Consider the following 21,958-nt stretch of genomic DNA (forward strand, 5'->3'; position numbering starts at 1 on the left):
TTTAAGTCTCTGATATTAACAATTAAAAATGAAGTCTGTTGCTTTACATGAATATATCTAGTTTTGAACTTAAACTGCATTGGTTCAAAAAACAAGACATTGTGCATTTTTTCCTTAACAAGCAATCTTGTTCTTTTCATTTACACACAAACAACAAGCAATGATCTTGTTGTATTTACTTTTCCTTTAACAATTTTAATCTATTGGGCAGATTGACCAACGTTTAGATGAAACGGGCTTTATTTGTTTAAAGGAGCTGTATGTAAGAGCAATAATAAAACGAATCATAAAATGACCCCGATATGTCAACAGACATTTAAAAATCATGTTCATTTCAAATACTTATGTCACTGACAACAGCACTCAAGCCAGGATATTCCAGTTTAAAAAGAGGAGTTGCAGCCCTCAACTGATGTTGATGTTGTCATTTTTTGTTTTGGCCTGAAGCTCCACCCTCCACCTATCTCCCAATCACCAAGTCAGTATTGTTTCTGAAGCTCCACCCTCCACCTATCTCCCAATCACCAAGTCAGTATTGTTTCGGCATCCGGGTTGCCAGCTCGGCTCTAATTATCGCAGCCATGGCAGCCTACGTTCCTGCTGCATTCTGCAGCCTACCTGGCAACCTCTGGTCGGGGGGAGGAGGGGGAGGGTACACGCCGCTCAACAATATTTTGAAAGTGACTGCAGTACCAGTTTTGGCCATTTCTTACATGAGATTTTTATGTAGATCAAGAAAGACTAGTCTTTGTATAAACTACTTCATTTTTAGTATGTACAAAATTCATTTGCAAGTAAAGTCAACTTCATTTTGGTAAATAAAGTAAACTTAACACAATTAAATTGACTGTACTTGCAAAATGTATTATTTACATACAAAAAATTAAGTAGTTTATACAAAGACTAGTCTTTCTTGACCTACATAATATTCTCATGCAAAAAGTTGATTTATTTTTTTTAAGTTGATCAAGCACAATATTTGTATCATTGTAATAAACCTCTCCTGAATCATCACATCTTTTTGTCAGGAGCAGATGCTTTAACACTTGAACCTTACAGATTGAACACATCACATAGTTAATCTCTGGAATTACTTATAATTAAGAGGTAAAACAGGAAATTTGAATGCAAAACCATATCTTAATTAGTCACAAATTGGTTTTTATTTGTCATATATTCAGTTCATTACATGCAATTATGTAATGTAATTTAAAGTCCAGAGTTTTAACATACAATGTAGGGCAGTGGTTCCCAACCTTTTTTCCTTACTCTGTATACATATCACTTTTTTTTCTCAAATGTCACCAATGTATAAAATACGCACAAAACAACATAAAAAGACAAAAATATTTCTGAAAAATGTCTCTTTTAATATGAGACCAACATTTTTTTACATTTTTCCTTTAACAACCTGTCGGATTAGATTAAATGTTGAGTAATGATATGATAATAATAAGGAATGAAATCATTTCCTGTGTTTGTCACCAGTGTATAAAAAACACAAAAATACATTCATAAATTATTCCTAACAATGTCTTATGAATGACTCATTCGCAAATAAAAATTTTACAACTGCATATCCTCAAAGCAGACAAAGTTTTGCGGGGCCCCCCCCAGAGATCTCTGGCGCCCCCCCAGGGGGGCCCGGACCCCAGGTTGGGAGACACTGGTGTAGGGGGTTTAACACATCTGAGATGAGAATTAGCTTATATAATTTACAAAAATCTAAGTGAAAGGGAAAAAAATGAGAGCATGAAAGAATAAAACGACAGTGAAATAAAACAGAACACAATAATATCAGTTATCCTTACAACAGTTCTCGACATGTACATAAATAAATCAACTAAGCATTCAAGCAGACTTTGCTGTCAAGGGGATATCCGTGTTTGTGATGAAGCTATAACGTCCTTGTTTTTTCTTGTTTTTGCGTAAACAGACTACAATCAGGACTACGAGGGGGACCAGTAAAAGTAGCAACCACAGCTTATTGTAGGATTCATGGTTTAAGCCTGTAAGGCAAGCAGAAAAGAAAACAAACAGGCCAATTAAAACAACACTTCTCAATACTTTGTGCAATGCAAGTTGGATTTAAATGTTCACAAGTGTTCTGCACAGCGTCAATGACCATACCTTTCTCCACCAGTGAGACAAATCTTGTCACTCTCCCAACTTTATTCGTGGCAACACACATGTAAGGGCTGGCGTTGGTAGACGTGGCTGCTGTGACAGTGATGATGATCTGCTGGCGCCCCTTAGCGGGCCCCTGCACACTTCCTGCAAGGGGGGATTTCCATTCGACGTCAGGGCTGGGGTTGCCCTGAGCGCTGCACTCCAAAGTCACATTTTCTCCAGGGATCACATACATGCTGATATTCCCATCCTTGAATACCGGGGCATCTGTGGAAAAAAATAAATTACATTTGAAAAAAAAACAATTTCAAGTGATTTGCAACTATTTTCAGGGAAATACAAAGAAAAGAAAATGTTAGGAGGTAGAAACTTACATTGAGCATCAATATATAACACATGTTCCGCTGTTCCGTGTGGGTTTTCTGCTCTAAGTGAGTAATTCCCACTGTCTTCCTGTCCCCAGCGCTGTGGGGTATCTATTTTGTTTCCATTTTTGAACCAAGTGATGCTGGGTGGAGGTAATCCCTCTGGCTCACATGGTACTCCGCCCTCACCGTTCACGACAACCTCATATTGCTTGTCACAGGAAAAACTTGGACCATCTGTGAACATGCATTAAAGATATTTAACAACAGTGTGTTTAACTGTGATGTTAACTGTGAAATGTCTCGTGCACTTACATTGGACTGTGATCAAAAAAGAGGTCCGGCTCGTGCCAATGCTATTAATAACCTCAGCTGTGTAGGTTCCTGAGTCGTTCCTGCTGAGTGATTTGTTTGGATTGATCAGTTCATCCCGATAGTACCAATCAACAGTAGGTGGAGGGTTCCCATCAGTTTCACAAGGCCATTTGTCCAAACTGAACTCATCTTCTTTAACACTGTGATGATCCAGACAGTCCTTAAAGAATGGTCTATCTGCAGATGAAAGCCAGGACAGATTAATTTAACATGTATATGCAGTATTTGGGCACTTGCAGATGAATGAGTAGGATCAGGAATCTTACATTGCACAACAGCAATATATGGTGATGAGAAAGTAGAAAGGTTGATCTCTGGTCCTACAGGTTTGAGGTCCAAATCAGCCTCACATTTATAAACTGATCCATGGTCACTTCTCTTAGGAGTGACTGTCAAAGTAGACGACCAATCATCTTGGAATCCAGTGATGTTTCTTGGCTGTTCTGTGAACACAACTTCATCGTCCCGGTACCACTTTACAGTGAGGTTCTTCAAAGGAGTCACATTAATAATGTCACACTTCAGCCTGTACTCGCCGCCCTCAGTCATCGCATCAGCACCCACTGCAGAAACTGACACAACATCTGGAGTCTCTGTAAATCAAACAAAGGGGAAGAATCATACTGTAAGTTGTTTTTGTATAGTTCATTTACTTGCACGTAAAAAAATATCTTTTTTCTTTGTTTGGATGTGTATCTGTGTATCTTTATCTTTCGTATGTAATGAAGTGGCACTTTACAAGTTTAATGAAACGTTTTGCAATAGGTAGTTATGTTACTGTATCAAACATTTTGTGGGATCGCTTTCTTGAAGACACAAAACTCAACTCACTGTAAATAGTGATGGTTGGTGTCACATTACACTGTTTATCCATGAAAGTAGCAAAACAGTACATTGTCCAATCCCAGTTTTCCACTTTTTCCACTTTGTCAGTCTTCCAAAGTACGGAGGTACGGTTTTCAACATCTATGGGATTGACAGGAGTTTCCCAGCCCAGTATTTGAACATCTTTCTCAGATGTGCTGCAGTTAATTGCAGCTGGATCTCCAAATTTCACCACAATCTCAGAAGGCGTCAATTTAAGGCCACAATCTGTAATTTATAAGAAAACAAATTCATTCAGAGCCTTCATTTAGTGCACGTTAGGAAATGAGAGATCAGCAGCAAAAAAGATTTATCAGTACCTCTTTTCTTATCGGTCTCAGGTGGTGTGGCCACATAGGTTTGATTTGTGGTCACTTGTGCCACTTGAACAGGAAATGTCCTGGTTACGTTTCCCAACACATTGGTAGCCATGCAAGTGTAGTTTTTACTATAGTTTCCTAGTGTTACATTAAGCTTTTTTGTGTTCTCATACATGTTCTCTCCATCAAAGCTCCATTCAAAGTCAGGAGCAGGGTACCCTTCCACATCACAGGTCAGGGTGACGGTTTCACCCTCAGACACAATAATGTCATCACGTTTGTTTGTGCGAAACTCAGGAGCATCTGTGGAGGCATAAAACGACAGGCTTTTAGTCATTAAAATATTACGTTGAAGTTTTTGAAGATGAAAACTAAAAAAATGAAAGGAAAAAGACATGCAAAGGCATGCAAAGGAACATGCATTAAAGATATTTAACAACAGTGTGTTTAACTGTGATGTTAACTGTGAAAGATGTCTCGTGCACTTACATTGGACTGTGATCAAAAAAGAGGTCTGGCTCATGCCAATGCTATTAATAACCTCAGCTGTGTAGGTTCCTGAGTCGTTCCTGCTGAGTGATTTGTTTGGGTTGATCAGTTCACCCCGATAGTACCAATTAACAGTAGGTGGAGGGTTCCCATCAGTTTCACAAGGCCATTTGTCCAAACTGAACTCATCTTCTTTAACACTGTGATGATCCAGACAGTCCTTAAAGAATGGTCTATCTGCAGATGAAAGCCAGGACATATTAATTTAACATGTATATGCAGTATTTGGGCACTTGCAGATGAATGAGTAGGATCAGGAATCTTACATTGCACAACAGCAATATATGGTGATGTCCTAGTTACTTTTCCCAACACATTGGTAGCCATGCAAGTGTAGTTTTTACTATAGTTTCCTAGTGTTACATTAAGCTTTTTTGTGTTCTCAAACATGTTCTCTCCATCAAAGCTCCATTCAAAGTCAAGAGCAGGGTACCCTTCCACATCACAGGTCAGGGTGACGGTTTCACCCTCAGACACAATAATGTCATCACGTTTGTTTGTGCGAAACTCAGTCATTAAACTTAGTCATTAAAATATTACGTTGAAGTTTTTGAAGATGAAAACTAAAAAAATTAAAGGAAAAAGCTTTGAGTCTGGAAACAAAATATTTACTTACAGCGCGCTGAGACATTGCTTATCTCAGAAGTGACAGGATGCTGGGGTGCTTGTGGGCTGAGGTTCAGCCGAGCTTCACATCTGAGCTGAGCCACATTCTCTCCTCGACTAATGTTTACCATCAAACTCAAGGACATGTTCACTGGCACTTTGGTTGCTTCTGAGAAAGAGTCGGTGCGAATGACTTCACCGTTTTTGTACCATGTGACAGTGAGGTTTTGAACAGGAGCGACGTTGGTGACATCACACTGCACCTCGTAAAGCGTTTCCTCCACGAAATAATTTACAGGGTTTGTAGAGAGAAACACTTGTGGATTTTCTGTTTAAGCAAAGCAAAAAAATAAATAAACAATCTGTTATTAGTGACAATTTATAAATGGCCTTTTTGCTTCTTTGCTTTGCAAAAATTTGAAATCACACTTACGGTACACAATGATTTCAGCCTTTTTTGTGCATTCATGAGTATCATTTAGCTTCATTATGCACTCAGCGTTGACATCCCAGTCTGTCAGAGTCCATGTGTGGCTGACATTATTTCTGACATCATTATTTACAATGCTTTCGTTTCCAATCCACAAGGACATTTCTTTAAAATCATCTACTGGTCCGATGCAGCGGAGAGAGATACTGGCTCCATATTCTCCTACAATCACAGGAGGCTCCAGGATGAGAAGGTCGGGGTCTGGGAAGCAGCCATCATCTGCACCTGTGAGTCGACAAGCATAAACTTTACATTGACTTTGCTGTCCTCTGGTGGCAAACATCGCTAACGTGCATCACTAACGCTCTGGTTGCATGCTTTTATGTTCAAGAAGCTTTCAACAGGTCATGTAGTCAAGCAAACTTTACCACCATTCAATAAAACCAAACATGAGCTCGGATTGGCAAAACTTAACATTACTTTATGTTAGTAACTTATATTAAAAATAAAAGACCCTCAAATGAAATGGAAATAAACAATAAACTTACCTTTAATGTGGTGATATGTGTTTTTCTGGACTAATACTCTGCTTTATTGTATTCCGTGTCTTCTAATTAAAATTATTATGAAAATACATCAGCAAAACACAGAGGGTGATGGAGGAAAATGGAAAAAAAAAAAAAACAATGACGCTGTGTAGTCTGATGTCACGGAAAGTTGTGCAAACTCATAAATAATAAATTGATGTGTATATTTTTAAACATTTAAATTTATACTCTTCCCAAAAAGCACGTGCACAAAGACTGAACTGAAACTTCAGACACATAACTTCTAAATTATTCTAAATCGATTCACGCGGTAAGATCTATCAACAATCTTTTAACAATCGCTTTGAAGATATTTTCAATGGAGGAAGTTATGCGTACTAACCGAATAACACCTACCACACCTACATAGTTTCTCAAAATGTGATCAATTAGCAGTTAAATTCCGGCTTTGAGATAACTTTGAATAGAACTTAATGAAAATAAACTAAATAATTTACTTATAATTTACTTTTTTTATTTGCTGCACATTTACCAGAGTTCATGTGCATCCACACATCAGGGGTGTGGAGCTGCTGAAATGAAATGCAAGCAAGAAATCATCCCCAACTTTTGAATATGTTTAAATTCTAATTGAGGAGTAAACAAACATTTAACATTTAGTAGTACCAAGTAGTACCAAGCCGTTTGAGAGCATCATTATTTATCACTCACCACATTGTGTCAGCATGAACATGAGAAGGCCCAACATCCTGAGAGGCAGCATGCTAGAGTAGCACTCCAGAGGAGGGAGGTGGATGGATGGGGAAGCAGGGTGGGTTTTAGGATGGTTCAGTCCAGTGTTAGGAACTGGATATGATGAATTGCAGCTTACAATGGGCTATAGCGGTTATGGCCTGCTGCTGTCAGTTATACATCGGTAAGCAGAAAAATGAAAGCATGTGAGGAAATTTACCACCCTGAATCACAGGAAACAGGAAACTGTGACACAACTGTCAAAAACATTTCTCTCCACCCATATTCTCTCACTAAATGTTTTCAAAGGCTGTTTGAAACATCCACAACTTCAACTCAGTCATTTATTTAAGGTGCATGCTATTCACTTTATAACATTGGTTACACAGACACAGTAAAAGAAAAAGAAGATAGTTTCACACTATACATTTATATATTTCCTGTATTTTTATGTTGTCTATTTTTTTCTGCCTCTGGCTCGTCCGTGATCCAGCTATGTGGGTTTGATCATCATGGAAACTCGTTTGAGGGAGTAGGACCCTCCGTGGAACTCCGCCCAGTAGACCCCATCCTGGAAACGGCTCCGATAGTGTCCCCCTCGATACCACACACCATTCAGATTGGAGTGGGCACACATGTGATACCACCAGCCTCCTTTCTGGTAATGAGCACAGTTACCTGAAAAAAAAAGAGGAAAGTAAAGAAGGTTACTGACAGACAAAAGAAAAAAAAAGCCACCTCATGACAGAGAGGCATTGAGCGGGAGCAGACCTGTGTAGCTGTCCTTGTCTCGATCCAGGGTGGTGAAGGCCTTGTTGTTGTGCCACGAGAGGGAGTCCCCTGCATTTCCGCGGTATTGTCCTAAGCGCAGGCGGTACCAGTCGCTCTCTGGTTCCAGGGAGAAGCTGTCATATTCAGCAAACACCTGCCGACCCTGCCAGTCCTCCATGGCCACTCGCAGCTTATACTTTGCCTGCTTCGTCAGCCAGTAGAGGTGTTCCAAGCCGAGCCAGTACTCTCCGTCTAGATTCCCAAAGCCTTGCTGTAGCAGCAAAATACACTAGTTTAGTCTTAACTCGCATTCATTCATCTCATTCAAAGCCAGACAACTTGTGAATATTCAGTACATGTCTATGGTGCAAAGATTCTTATTTAGCCTCAACAGTTTTGCAGCTTTTTCATGAGAAAACTACTGAAAATTGCTGAAGACTGACTAAGATTACTACCGTATTTTTTGGACTATAAGCCGCACCTGCATACAAGCTGCATCCGCTCTATTTAAAAAAAAAGATATGCAAGCCACAGATATTTATGTTTTTAGATTAGATATTTACTACATGTACAGAACCATTTTGAACTGTAAATGATGTACGTACATATTTGTACCTAAATAGATCCTTTCCTAACGGTGTCTTTTGTCACAGCAGCAACTTTGCTGATTAAAACGGGACAGAACCAAGAGAAAATAACCGGTATTTATTCATCTATTTATCTGTTTGAAATCTGCTTCTACCTACTTCTATCTGCTAAAGAAGAAGTAGCGTCTTCTTTGCATTTATTTTGTCTTAGTTTTGATTTTAATTCCGGTTAGAGCGCCCTGAGCGGTGGAAGAAAAATCCACAGAATAGCCGCACCTTTGTATAAGCTGCACGGTTGAAAACCTACGAAAAAAGTAGCGGCTTATAGTCCAGAAAATACGGTAATTTAAATGATTAATATTATATGCTGAAATGACTATTTAGTTTGCAACTAAACTTATTGAAGATATCACCACCAACACATATTTTTGGTTTGTAATATCTTGACAACTAACCGGTTATTCTCTGGCTTTTAAAAGGACCCTCACCTTGTACTGCTCCCAAGCCCTGAAGAAGTTGACGGAGCCATCCTGTCTCCGCTGGATGACCGTCCAGCCTCCTTGAGCGTGACTCTGCTCGCACCAGGCCTGCAGGATTCGGTTGGCACTCTGCAGGTGGAGCAGGTAGATCCCGCTGGTGGTCTCACCTGAGTCCAGGACGTGCTGGCAGTCCCGCCACGGCCCTGAGGAAGGCCCACAGGGATGAACAGGTAAAGGGGTCAAAGAAATAACATGCAGATATGTTGTATATTTTGTTGAAATTAAATGCATAACCATTAACTTAATACTAGTATATTGTTTTATTATATCTTATTACTATTATATCACGTTACATGAACGTAACCTGTGCCATACATATGCACTTTTTTAACCGGGTACTAAGATAACACAAAGAAGATGTTTTTCTCAGAGTGTCTTATAAAACTATTTCAGTGTCAGAAAGATCACAGATACTGCAGCTTTAGTTTATCTATTTAGCGCTGAAGACTTCTTTCTTCAGCACATGTTCAATGTCTCATGTCACACTGATAAGATGAACATAGGAATCTGCACAGACAGAATGTATACACACTGAGAAATTCCCACACAACACGTAATAATGACTAAGGATTTTTCATGACAAGCAGTTTAGCATGGGTTAAATGTGACGATCTGTGCTGCGCTGAGACTTTTTACCATCAAAGTGACTTTTGGTTCTGTTGGCTGTTGGCTTATTTTATATCGAAAGAGTTGTGCAACTTTATCCTTGCTGTGTTTCTTGTAAAGCTTGTGCTTTGATAAGAGCTGCTTGCTGTTTCTGACATTGCTCAGGCTTTTACACAGAGATAAGACTTCTACCAGCAGGCCACTGACTCCATCAGCTTCTGCTGCTTGTCTGAGCTGTTGAATAACTCCGACAGATGACTGACACATTTATACACACAGCTCTGGGTCTAATCAGATGATGCTATAAAACATGTTTCACACTGATGTACCTGGGGATTTTGTGACCGGGAAGCTAACAAAGGGCACGTCAGTGGGAGTATTGATGGTAGTCGCCGGGAGGGAATGCATTCCTCCTCTTTTTGTTTGCGGTGACAGAGAAATACTTTGGTCCCTTTGAACGTCATTGGTCATTTCATTGGCTTCAGAGCTGTAATTATGATGCAGGTTAGACTGGCTTTTTGGCGGTTCAGTCACCTCCTGTTAAGACCAACAGAAAAGAGAACACACTTGTAATTCCCAACGAACAAATCCGACACGTTTGAAACATGCAGAGCATTGTGCTTCCTACCAGAGATGTCTGGCTGGACTCTCTACACTGGCACTGCTTCTCCAATTTGGCAATAACTTGATTCTGGGAGTTCATCATGGAGGTTAGAGCTCCATATTTCTTCTCCAGCTCCCTGTAATTACTGGACACTTGCAGTGCCTGAGCACCCAATGCAGACATGAATATGAGTTGTATCATGACTAAGATATAATCTAGTTTTCTTTGCAGTTCTCTGCTCACCTGTGTTGTAGCATTTAACAGCAGGCTCTCTACCCTTTGCTGCTCCAAAGCCTGGTCCTTCTTATGGATGACGTCATTCAACAGCTGTGCATAGAGCTCTGCAATGCGAGAATTCATGTCGTTGCTCTCTTTCCGCAGTGCTCTTACCTCCATGGCGAGAGAGGCTTCCTGCTGCAGCTGGCGCTGGACCAGGTCCAGCTGTTCCTGCTGCCGTTTGAGTTCCACCTGCAGCGCTGCCACCTCGGACTGGTTGGTCCTGGCCAACTGTGTGTTCAAACACAGAGCCCCTGTCAGTTTCTGCTGGGGAACAATGAAGGTGTAGGAGCAACGGCCTGCTTTTGTATCTGCGGAACGTGGTGGACGTATGTTTTCGCCATTGATTCCCTCCGTCTGTCCTCCAGCTTCCAGTGTGTCCACACAAAGTGTGAGGAAAAGAGTCAAACCCACTGCCAGCAACCTTTCCATGAATCTGTTACACCCTGTTGGAGCAGGAGAAGCTCTGGTCACAACAGCACCAAAAATAATCATTTCTAACACTTTGGTTGCAATAATATGCATTTTGCACTGAATGACAAGAGTCTCCTGAGCCTATTGACAGTGAGCAAATGTTTCTCTGGAATGTACACACATCTCTTCCTGCCTGGAACTTGGCATGTCAACAATGAAAAGGCACCAATCAACATGAACCGGGCAGAATCAATACCCCTCTAATATTACACTTAACAGAGCAGTTAGCATCACAACAACTGTCAACACCACAAATAAAGTAAAAATTCCATCACTTACTTAAGAATTAAAAAGAATGTACCACTCTGTCCCCAAAACAATAAACTTTTAACAATAATACTTGTCAAGCAATATTTTCTTTTGCAAATAAATCACTTTCTCTGTTAGTGTATGCAACAATAGGAGATTTACAATATATTTTGTTATTATTTCACCAGCAAAATACTGATATTGATAGATAAATCTGTAACATCTGTAACTCACTTCAGCAGCTGGAAAGGGTTTTCTTTGGTTGGTTCTAATGTGCAGCAGCAACTCCTGGCACGATTCCTGTAAAACTGAGACTTTAAAAAACAAACAAAAAAAAAATCACATGTTCAATAATAAAGAGATACATAAACAACCTGCTGCCTCCAAAATAAAAACTATGACAGGCTCTCGATGGATGTTGAATTGAAGCCGAACGCAGACATTTGGGTCAGAACCAGCAGCAGGTTTTAGCAGGAGCTGAATTTGCTCTTCATCTGCAGAGTTCCTGTCTCAGGCTCTCAAAAGAAGGACAACTACAAACTATCCCAATGACGCCGCCTCCCAGAACTTGTTTGGCTGGGTGGTCCCTGCAGGAATCTGGATGCCTCCCCCTTCTGACGACAACCTGCAATCCTGCCACAGATTTCTCCTCACAAGTACCTGAACCAGTATGGTAGTGTGCTGATGGCAAGGTTTAGACTTTTCCTCCAATCATCTGCTCATTGATTCATGACTTTTATTTTTCCTCTGACGTGCAGTTGTCATATTTTCAATGTGCACACTGCAAACTGCAGTTTCCTTTAATTAGAAACTTATAAAAGAGGCACGCCAATAATACACATGCATTATAGGGAGAATATTCTGAATAGACAGCAGGTTCATATTTTAAATCACAACTTAAGGGAACCTCAATAAATACAAATTGCTTCAGAATTTTCTAACACGCATTATAATCTTAGCAGTGCTTTTAAAAATAGATTTGTGAATTTTTAATGCCATTACTGCTGCATGTATTCTCAATCCTGTTTCATGCATCGCCATATCAGAAAGGTCAAAAATCGGGGGGTGTGCACAATTCATTGGTCGTATAGTAGTAACGGCTACTGTCAGACATGGAGATCTAACAACACCATTCCATGATAATCATGATAATCTTTCATGATAATCTGTCATGTTTTCACGGTGGGTGGTCGGACCGTTGAAAGACACTTGGAGAGGGGGGTGGAGGTTAGGAGAAAGATATAGAAAGAGGGTGAGGTTAAGGTCAGGCCGGGTACAGGAGAGGGTGGGGTTAAGGTTAAAGTCAGGGCAAGGATAAAGAAAAGAGGGAGGTTAGGTTAGGGTTAGGCTGAGCAAAAAGACTGGACGTCATTGCAATGTCCTATTAAGGATAACAATGAGAACTTAAAAACTGTGTGTGTTGGTGTGTTTGTCTCTACCCCGATCTTCCATTATTTTCTGTCTTTTTTGACGTTTTTAACCAAATGAATTACTAATTTTGCTCATTTTTGATTAAGTACTTTAAAAAGTTTAGTGTAATGTATGTATTTTACAACATGAATATAATGAATAAAAGGATACTAACATAACCTTTAAGAATAAGAATAAGCTTTATTGGGTAGGGTACGTATGAACATGCCAGAAAGGGAATTTGTCTTCGGTTGTTCCGCTCACTGAACCCAGATTTAAATAATTGCAAACAGTAATTGCAAACAGTAATAGACAAATGACTCTTATTAACATATATACAGCTGTAAGAGTTCATGCTCTTGCAGCTGCACACCACAGTGTGATGTAAATAGAATTTCACATACTAAAGAAAAAAAACTTCACTAAACCATTCCTTTCGAAACACGTCTGTTTTCTTCCCCCTAGTGGTCACAAGAGTGAACTGCAGGCAGACATTCTCTGCTAGGAACCAACATTGCCCACCGTGTTGAGACGAACATATTCATGTGTGACACATTGCCTGGGAGAGCCATGTGGAAGGAGCTCCAGTCACTTTGAAGTAGACATTTGAATGTCTTTTACCGAAATAATGAGCAGTCATTTTTGGTAATTTTAATATATTTTAGCAACACATTGCTAATAGTTTTTTGTTGGTCTATTCATCGAGACTGCTGTGATTTAAATCATGGGGAGATCAAAGGTAAGCGTGCGGCCTGTGCAAGCAGGTTAGCTGAAAAAATACTAACCGATGCGAGCTTAACTGTTGATTAATGTTTTTTCGTAATAATATATATAAATAAAATCTTAGATGGAATTCTGTTAGTGTTGTGTAGTTGGTAGCCACTTTGTAAGCAACGCTAGTGTTAAAATCAGTTTATCCGCTACAGTGACCACGTGCTTTTTCTTCCCGTCAGACCAAGCACCAGAAGAAATCCCGAGCCGTGGCCAACCATGTGGCCGAGGAGACGTACTCGTCCGTCCCCCACTCCTTCGTCTTCCATCGTGGTCAGGTCGGGAAAAACGTGGGCCAGCTCGTGCTGGACATGCGGAGAGTCATGGAGCCGTACACCGCAGAGTCCCTGAAGGTCTGATACTAATACTACTATTACCTGAAACCACTTTACCTTAGGTGGTCGTTCGTTTTGTTTATTTCGAACATTTGTAAAAAAAAAAATAAGAAAAAAAGATAAGAAAACAAATACAGCATTCCACCACATAAAGAAAAAAACAACAACATCAAAACACATATTTCAGTTATTGTTCGAAAAGGTGTGGGGGGGAAGTATAAACTTATTTAATCCCACCCCCTTTCCACAACTAAACATAAATGATATGTCTGTATTTACTTTTTATACTATACACTAATTTGTATAAATATATATAATTTTTACAAAAATAACCGGTTTAATACCAGATGTAATCTCTCATAAATATAATATAACTATGATATAAATATACGTATTATATTTATATCATAGTTATATTATATCTAAGTATATAAACATACAAAGACAACATGACGAAATAGAACACACACAGCTGGTGATCTTTAAACACAGTCTTCACTTTTATACCGCAAATAAACTATTTCTTTATATTCTGTCTTTTTTTCAGACAGTTACGATTTCTTACAAAGTTGGAACTTTGTCGGAAAAAAAGAAACAGAATATCAATCTGATAATGAAGACAATACAACTATTTCTTTATATTTCTTCTTAAATTGTTTTGTTTGTACTCCAAATTCAAACCATTCCACAGTTTAATTCCACAAACTGATACACAAAAACTTCTTTTTGTTGTACGCACAAATAAAGATTTGAAGTTTAGGTTACCCCTTAAATTATAACCCCCTTCCCTCCCAGGTGTTCGATGTAACCATCTTATACTCCTCTAGATCTTGGAAGATTTGTTTACTATATGTTCAGGTTTGAAATATTTGACACTTATTTACCATGTCTGGGCTGCTGTCTGTTATCACCCCAGGTCCGGAAAAATAACGTCTTGAAAGACTTTGTGGCCGTGGCGGGACCACTGGGAGTGACGCACTTTATGATCTTTAGCAAAACCACCACCGGTGTCAACATGGTAAGAGCTCAAACAAAAAGACCTGTTAATCATATGCTGCTGTCAATCCAATAATCCGGGTCTTGTCCTCACAGAGACTTGCTCGACTTCCCAAAGGTCCCACGCTTCACTTCAAAGTCCTCAAGGTAAATTTCTTGGAACTTTGATGAAACCTGCAACTCTTTGATGGAAATGATGGGCTCAGATGATGATAATTCAAATCTTGATTGTTAGATGATGTTTTTCAAAGTAAACGCACTGATGTGTCCAGTCTACCTAAACCATTTATAAGATATTTTTTTCAGTTTCATGTTCAGATTCCTAACTACTACTTTTATTTTTTCAAAGTATTCTCTTGTCAAAGATGTGGTTTCATCTCTGAAGAAGCACAGGATGCACGAGCAGCAGTTCACACATCACCCACTGCTCGTCCTCAGTAACTTTGGAGTGGAGGGAATGCACGTCAAACTCATAACCACCATGTTCCAAAACATGTTTCCTTCTATAAATGTGCAAACGGTATGTAAACCAGTGAAATTAGGTTTGGACTAAGTAAAAACCCTGGTTGGCATGATGAAAGTATAGTCTTCTGAATACATGTGACGATTTGTCAAAAGTAAACGCTTTCTGATTTCTCCATCAAGTTATTTGGCCCCATGAAAGGTTATACCCTGAGGTCTAATAGAGATGTTTTTCAGGTGAACCTCAACAACATCAAGCGGTGCGTGCTGCTTAGTTATGACCCGGCAACTCAGGAAATTCAATTTCGACATTAGTAAGTACATGACAACCTTTATTTTATTGATTGCAGTTGTTTTTTAAATAAAGAAAACACTTTTTGCAGCTAGGTGAAAGTGCTTTTTGTGAGAAATTAAAAAGTCTGATGTCTTTTCAAAGGTTTAATTTCAATCGAAACTGCTGTGAGTTTGGCTCAGATGATGACAGACTTTGACTTGACTGTTCAGTGATGCATGTCCAAAGTAAACGCGCTGATGAGCCCTCACGCAGTTGACACATTTTGTCTTTATTAGCCATCAGAAATAAGACGTGATTTTTGTTCCCACCCTGCAGCAGCCTGAAGGTCGTCCCTGTGGGCATGAGCCGTGGCGTGAAGAAGCTGATGCAGGAAAGGTGTCCCAACATGAGCAAGTTTGAGGATATCAGTGAGCTGCTGATAAAGTAAGGCTTCAAGTTACAGTTCTGTTGTGTAATGAGGGGTTTTAGATTTTCAGCTTGGCAGTTTGTGTCTGTCTGCATGATCTGATGACAAATACCGTCTGCTTTAACAACTCAGGGGAGCCAACCTTTCAGAAAGTGAAGCCGAACAAGATGGAGAGTACAACATAACTGAACTTCCCCAGGTTTACTCCGGAAGAGGCAACATGGCATCCCAACAGAGTGCTGTCCGTTTGACTGAAGTGCGTCAGCAGAAGGAACATAGTTTTTAAAATTCTTCAGTGATGCTTTTGAAATCATCTAAACAAAACATTACATTGTCCTCAGATTGGTCCTCGCATGACTCTGCAGCTGATGAAGATCCAGGAGGGGATGGGTGATGGGAATATCCTTTACCACTCCATGAGTAAGTCAGTTCCTCTAATTTGTTTCTGCTCTATGTTCAGGTGTAAATGATGACAAAAGCAGAATGACTTCTATGATGTATTTCTAAAAGTAAACGCTTACTGATTCATCTAGAGATGAGTTTGCTCCATCTCCGTTCCTGTGCAACTTGTTTGTGAGTGGAAATATGCTTTTGTCAACTATATAGTCACCAAGACGGAGGAGGAAATCCAGGAGATCCTTGAGAGGAGGGAGGCCCGGATGAAGGAGAAGGAAGAACGGAGGAAAAAACAGGAGCAGAATATTTCTTTGAAAAAAGAAAAACAAGAAGAGCACAAGTAAGTTGGATATAAATAATATTACTTTTCTTTTTTGTCTGTGCTTGATTCTTTCCAGTGACTTCCTTTCTTCTTCTTCTTATGACAGAAAGAAGAGCCTGGAAGGTATAAAGAACAAGCAAACTAAAGAGGAGGATGACAGTGACGTGGAGGATCCAGGGCTGCAGGATGGTGAGAGGGCGACTGTTGAATCTGACGATGACAAGGAGTACTACAGACAGGCGGTGGGGGAAGAGCCAGACGAAGGTGAATATAACTTAATGTACTGCAAACCTTTTGCTGCTTACCTTTTTTATAACCTGACTAAGTTTGTTGGTTTTTTTTGTTTCCCCATGCAGATATGTTTCCAAAAACCAAAAAGAGGCAGTTCTCGGATAAGTCTCATGGACCATTCAAGAAGAGAAAAATGTCCCCTGGGAAATCTCCAAATGACAGAGATTCCAGATCACCAAAAAGAACAGGTCCGGGAGGCCAGCAAAGAGACAGAAAAGGGAAAGACCAACCGGGAAAAGTATGGAAGAAGTCCAAGGAGGGTGAAAAAGTATTTGGAAAGAATAGGAGCCCTGCAGGAAAAGCCTTCCGTTCAAAGAACACTGGGGAAAGGGAAAACAAATTTGGTGGCAAAAAGAAATTTGATGGAAAAAAGAAATTTGAGGGAAATAAAAATAGAGACAAATCTAAAAATCAGAGGGGTAAGTCGGGCTTCAAGAGTGGAGGAACAAAACAAGGCTTCAAACAGAGGAAGGGAAAAGGCTGAGCTGCCTTTTCACAGCAGACTGTTTTTGGACTTTTGTTGCAGGAGGTGGCACTGAGTTACCTACGACGTCAACTCGTGCAGACTTCTGCTCTCTTGTGGCATTTTGTCAATATTTATGAGGACAGTTGGACAAAAGATTCACAAGTTGTCAATGGATAAGGACGTGTTCACGACATGTCCCCCCTTTTTTTGTCAGAATTATAGTTGCAGACCTCAGAACAAATAAATGCCCGTTTCTGCAATTCAGCCTTAAGTTTCGTGGTGGGAATTCCGTTTTTTTTTTTTTTCTTTTGTTTGTACTTCATCGGTCATGTACAGATGTTATTTTCATACATGGATCTTTCACTTTAAGATTGTACTTAAATAAATAAGATTGTCATTTAATAATTTCTGGTTCTTTGAGTTGAAAAAAAATGAAAATTTTAAAAACTCTTGGCAGCCTATTAAAATGAACATTGGAATACAATTTTTTTTTTTTTAGTTCCTGTTAAGTTTAGTATTTGAGACAGTCGCTGAGTATTCGACTGAGCTTGTCTGGGGCCATTCAGAAATCTTAATACTGATGCTGCCGATCAAATGCACTGCTATGCTTATGTTTTTCTCAGCTTAAAATTGTGTTTTCCTCAATTAAGTCAGTTTGAATAAAAGCATCTAATTGTACTGTAATTACACATTTTTATGGCACCTATTTATAACAAGTCATCCCAAAGCATTCAAAATCAGAAAACGGATTCAGTGCAATTCCCCTTAAATACTCCAATATCATAGTATTTATACCAAACCAGTAAAATGCTATTTTGAAAAGTAGCCAAAAAAACAAGATTGGATCTGTTCAGTTCAATGTGATTACCCCCTTTCTGAGCATGCACCACGTTGAGGGGAACAGAACTGTTCAGCAGCTAGACTCAAGCAGAACCAGTCACAAAGGGCAGCCATCTGCTTCAACTGGCTGAGAGTGGAGTTGATGGGACAGATGTGCCAAAAAAGGCCATCAAACCTGGTTATAGAAAATAAAGGATAAATACAATGTACTAAATTTCTGAAACAGCATTTTAAACCTTTTCCACAGGAATAGGCAGTAACATTAGCTTCTTTAAGATAACTACTGATGTCTTTCCCCATTGGTGTCATTCTACATGAATACTTCAGAAAGGTGCTATTAAAAATGACTGTTAATCCAAGTGCTCACATCTGCTGATGCTCAATCAGGTTAGCAGCAGCAGAGGTGGCTGTGGCCCAGGTCGTCTGTTCGATACCAGCTCTCCATGGCAAGGCACTCGCAGTCACAGTCTTAAGCCTGGCTAAGTAGGAAGGGTTGTGTCAAGAAAAGCACTTTTAAAAGCTTTTTATTTTTTTTATTTTACATTTTCATTGTAGCAAGAGAAATATATTCTACGTTTACGGCCAGGCTCACCCACGACAGACTGCAATTAAAAATAAACTGTAAAAATCAGCTTTGACGCATCTCATGACTCATCTTTGTACGCAGTCCCTGCCATATGAACTACGGTGTTTAGGTCCATTTTACAAATGCAATCGTTGGTGTAACAAGGATTTGCTTCTTCAAATTGTGAAATGCATGTTAGTGGTATGAGGAAATGACTCACAGATCCATGTCAACCCTCCACGTCTCTCACTTGTGTCAAAGGATGAGACAGTTCTGATCGCTGATGAGCGTCTCGTGTTTTCTTAACGGTTTTCACTGAAGAAATTACCTCTTAGTTTATCAGAACTTGCCTGCATGCCTGCCTTTGGTAAGCTAACGTTAATGATCTTATTTCTGCTTTTCAAAATCATAAATAGAATCTGTAACTGTTAATCAAACCTGCCTCAAAATTAATATTACTTGTTACAATTAGCTTGCTTTCTAGGTACAGGTATTGCAAACTAAGTTGGAGCTGAAGCCAGGATGGCCTTCAACGTCTCTGCGTGTGAGAGGTTTCAGATCGGTTTGCTGCCTGCTATGTACAGCGTTGAGTTCGTCGTGGCCCTTGCAGGAAACCTGTTCGCCCTGCGGCTGCTGCTGCTCAGAGAAAGAGGGAACTGGCACTCTGGCGTTGTCCTGTCCTGCAACTTGGCCATCAGTGACCTGCTGTACATCCTCACCCTGCCCCTGCTGATCGTTTACTATTCACTGGGGAAACACTGGATGTTCGGGGACACCATGTGTAAGATCGAGAGGTTTCTTTTCACCCTAAACTTATACGTGAGCATCTTCTTTGTCATGGCGATAAGTGTGAACCGATGTGTGGCCCTTGTGTGGCCATTTTTTACTCGCTCAAAGGTGGAGCCTGCACACATTAAGGCCATTAGTGTCGTCATATGGATTGTTGTCGGAGTGATTTCCTGCCCAGTGCTTAAATTTGCTTCTGTTTGTCATCATGAGTACAATAACCAGACCCTGTGCGTGTCCTTCTGTGACAGGATCTCTAATGATGCAAAGCCTCACTTCACTTACAAACTATTTCTGACTGTGTTTGGGTGTCTTGTTCCCTTTTTGGTTACTTTCATTTCTTACTGTGTGGTGGTACGGGTAGTGTGGCAAAGTGTTAGTATCACAATTCTTGAAAAACGCAAGATCGGCCTTCTAGTCATGTCAGTGATTCTGCTTTACGCAATTTCCTTTGTGCCTTATCATGTTTCGCAAACTTATCTCCTGTATCTGAGAGTCCACAATCCTCTCAACTCTGTGTGCTGGGTCTACAAAATGTACCAAGTCTCCAAAGGACTGGCAACCCTGAACATGTGCATCCATCCCATCCTCTACATGGCTGTGTTTGACAGCATAAGAGTGGCATGTTGTGGCAAGACCTCAGAGGACAACACGAGGGTGCAAATGAGGAAGTAGAGCTGCCGCTCAGTGGTTTGGTGTAAAATACATCCTCTTTTCATCTCATCTTTGATTTCCAAAAATGTAAAATGTCTTATTTTCAATGAATAATGTTCTGTTATGTCACATTTGAAACAGTCTACAATAAAGATGTATTTGATGATATCTCACTCAGAGCAGGAAAAATAATATTTGAAAAATGTTATTCTCTATTCACAAATACAATATATTTAATATCAGTCTTGTATATTATCCTCATCAAAAAATGCATATATTATAATACATAATATATTAGAAATGTCTGTGTATGTTCAACATATTACAAAGTCGTTAACATTTACTTCAGTTTGCTATATTCTGGTTCTTTTGAATAAAAAAAAAAGTACTGCATCAAAAGCTTAACTTGACTTTAGCTAACTGTATTGTCCGAATAAATATTCTAATAAATAATAATTTTTTTAGTCAGTATATATTAAAACACACGCCGAAATTTGTCCCCTGCTTTTAACCCATCACTAGTTAGACTAGGAACGGTGGGCTGCCATTATTCCAGCGCCCCGGGAAGCAATCAGGGTAAAAGGCCTTGCTCAAGGGCCCAAAGTAGTTTATTTTGGTTGCCACTTTGGGCCCCTGAGCAAATGTAGTAGAGGGAGACTGCAACTAACTCAACTGACAGCAGCAACAGGCCTAATATTTTAAGTCACTTTATAAAATAACTGGTTTTATTTATAAATCAGAAACACGCCTCTAATCATAGGCTTATAAAAATACACATTTAATGAATGCATCATACTTATAAGTGAGTATGGCTAATTTAACACCCCCACCCTCACATAAACCCCAAGGAAATGCCTCACCTCAGTTTTCATCCTATGTTTTTATTCCCCACAAGGATAACTTTTTCTTGATCGTACAACACCGTTGGACTTCCATGTCCTCACTGGAATGATGGTACCTGTCAATTTCAATGTCATTCCCACCATAGCTGTCGGTGTACGTAGCTCCCAGCGTGATGATTTAGTCCTACAATTTTGACTTGATTATTACACAAAAACATGAGCCAAAGCTTATCTTTACGACTCATCTCATTCTTTTATTTATCTTACATTTATTTTTAAGCATACAAGTTATAAAGATATTTCATTTTAATTCCACCCAGAAGAGGCAGAACAGTTGGCTTTGGCGCCCCCTAGTGGCTGTGAAGTTCATGTTTTCGCATCCATACAAGCTACAGCAAGAAACGATTCTGAACAGCATCATTACTATATCTTTCACGGGTTAATCTTAGGTTTTTTAATCCTCAACTCCAATCACTTGGCAGCAATGATAGATACCTTTAGTGAGATGATATTTCTAGATGTAGGTCTGACAAAACAGGCTATATTTCTTTTCTTTCTATTCTTGTCTACTGCCCATTGCAGTCTCTCTCTTTTTTTTTATAAAACACCATTACATGTTTTTTTTTAATGTAATGTTCCTCCAACTGCTGCACCAGTAAAGTGAAACAGGAGGTCATAAAGTCTTAAGTGTAGCTCAAAAGCAAAATTTTGAGCTACAGATGGAAAAATCTGCTTCAAAGTTTTCACCTGACTTGCAATTTCTTTGATTTTCACCAGAGTATAGCTCATTAGCAAATAATAATAATAATAATAATAATAATAATAATAATAATAATAATAATAATAATAATAATAATAATAATAATAATAATAATAATAATAATAATAATAATAATAATAATAATAACCACAATCATATGTTGTAACAATGCACCTTTCAACAACTATGTCTACCTCATACTGCTGCACCTTTCACTTAAAAAAAATTGTATATATGTTAATAAGAGCTGTCATTTGTCTATACTGTACAGTGAGCGAAAATAACCGAGTCAAATTCCCTGTCTTGTTTGACCTGACTTGGTCAATAAACCTGATT

General features: G+C 39.3%; 3 protein-coding genes across 3 annotated transcripts; 1 reads left to right on the plus strand and 2 right to left on the minus strand.

Moving 5' to 3' along the window:
* Window positions 1–1,452: 1,452 nt before the first annotated feature.
* On the minus strand, window positions 1,453–7,128 carry icam5 (intercellular adhesion molecule 5). The gene is made up of 11 exons (XM_061711550.1): window positions 6,899–7,128; window positions 5,643–5,924; window positions 5,220–5,537; window positions 4,544–4,780; window positions 4,055–4,357; window positions 3,702–3,962; window positions 3,137–3,463; window positions 2,811–3,047; window positions 2,505–2,732; window positions 2,131–2,397; window positions 1,453–2,009 (listed from the first exon to the last, which is right to left on the minus strand). Exons 1-11 carry the CDS (start codon window positions 6,948–6,950, stop codon window positions 1,852–1,854), a joined length of 2,670 nt encoding a protein of 889 aa, XP_061567534.1. The 5' UTR covers window positions 6,951–7,128; the 3' UTR covers window positions 1,453–1,851.
* Window positions 7,129–7,260: 132 nt separating this feature from the next.
* On the minus strand, window positions 7,261–10,742 carry angptl6 (angiopoietin-like 6). Its single transcript, XM_061711600.1, has 6 exons — window positions 10,270–10,742; window positions 10,051–10,188; window positions 9,752–9,959; window positions 8,766–8,959; window positions 7,691–7,961; window positions 7,261–7,597 (listed from the first exon to the last, which is right to left on the minus strand). The coding sequence occupies exons 1-6, from the start codon at window positions 10,732–10,734 to the stop codon at window positions 7,413–7,415; spliced, it is 1,461 nt and encodes a 486-aa protein (XP_061567584.1). The 5' UTR covers window positions 10,735–10,742; the 3' UTR covers window positions 7,261–7,412.
* A 2,249-nt stretch (window positions 10,743–12,991) lies between these two features.
* LOC133422591 (suppressor of SWI4 1 homolog) lies at window positions 12,992–20,056 on the plus strand. The gene is made up of 13 exons (XM_061712607.1): window positions 12,992–13,174; window positions 13,389–13,559; window positions 14,458–14,559; window positions 14,634–14,684; window positions 14,887–15,057; window positions 15,237–15,313; window positions 15,610–15,717; window positions 15,833–15,956; window positions 16,042–16,120; window positions 16,307–16,436; window positions 16,525–16,682; window positions 16,775–17,191; window positions 19,086–20,056. Exons 1-13 carry the CDS (start codon window positions 13,160–13,162, stop codon window positions 20,039–20,041), a joined length of 2,559 nt encoding a protein of 852 aa, XP_061568591.1. The 5' UTR covers window positions 12,992–13,159; the 3' UTR covers window positions 20,042–20,056.
* The last annotated feature ends 1,902 nt before the right edge of the window (window positions 20,057–21,958 follow it).

The sequence above is a fragment of the Cololabis saira genome, chromosome 21 (assembly GCF_033807715.1).
Source record: "Cololabis saira isolate AMF1-May2022 chromosome 21, fColSai1.1, whole genome shotgun sequence".
Taxonomy (NCBI): Eukaryota; Metazoa; Chordata; class Actinopteri; order Beloniformes; family Belonidae; genus Cololabis; species Cololabis saira.

Excerpts from the sequence above, each read along its gene's own strand:
- icam5 (XM_061711550.1), bottom strand. The coding sequence starts at position 6,950 with ATGCTGCCTCTCAGGATGTTGGGCCTTCTCATGTTCATGCTGACACAA. Across the intron at positions 5,538-5,642 it reads GGCTGAAATCATTGTGTACC|AAAATCCACAAGTGTTTCTC; the intron begins GTAAGTGTGATT and ends TTGCTTAAACAG. Across the intron at positions 4,781-5,219 it reads AAGCAATGTCTCAGCGCGCT|ATAGACCATTCTTTAAGGAC; the intron begins GTAAGTAAATAT and ends TTTCATCTGCAG.
- angptl6 (XM_061711600.1), bottom strand. The coding sequence starts at position 10,734 with ATGGAAAGGTTGCTGGCAGTGGGTTTGACTCTTTTCCTCACACTTTGT. Across the intron at positions 10,189-10,269 it reads TGTTAAATGCTACAACACAG|GCACTGCAAGTGTCCAGTAA; the intron begins GTGAGCAGAGAA and ends TTGGGTGCTCAG. Across the intron at positions 9,960-10,050 it reads AGTCCAGCCAGACATCTCTG|GAGGTGACTGAACCGCCAAA; the intron begins GTAGGAAGCACA and ends TGGTCTTAACAG.
- LOC133422591 (XM_061712607.1), top strand. Across the intron at positions 15,314-15,609 it reads GAAATTCAATTTCGACATTA|CAGCCTGAAGGTCGTCCCTG; the intron begins GTAAGTACATGA and ends CCCACCCTGCAG. Across the intron at positions 16,683-16,774 it reads GGGGGAAGAGCCAGACGAAG|ATATGTTTCCAAAAACCAAA; the intron begins GTGAATATAACT and ends TTCCCCATGCAG.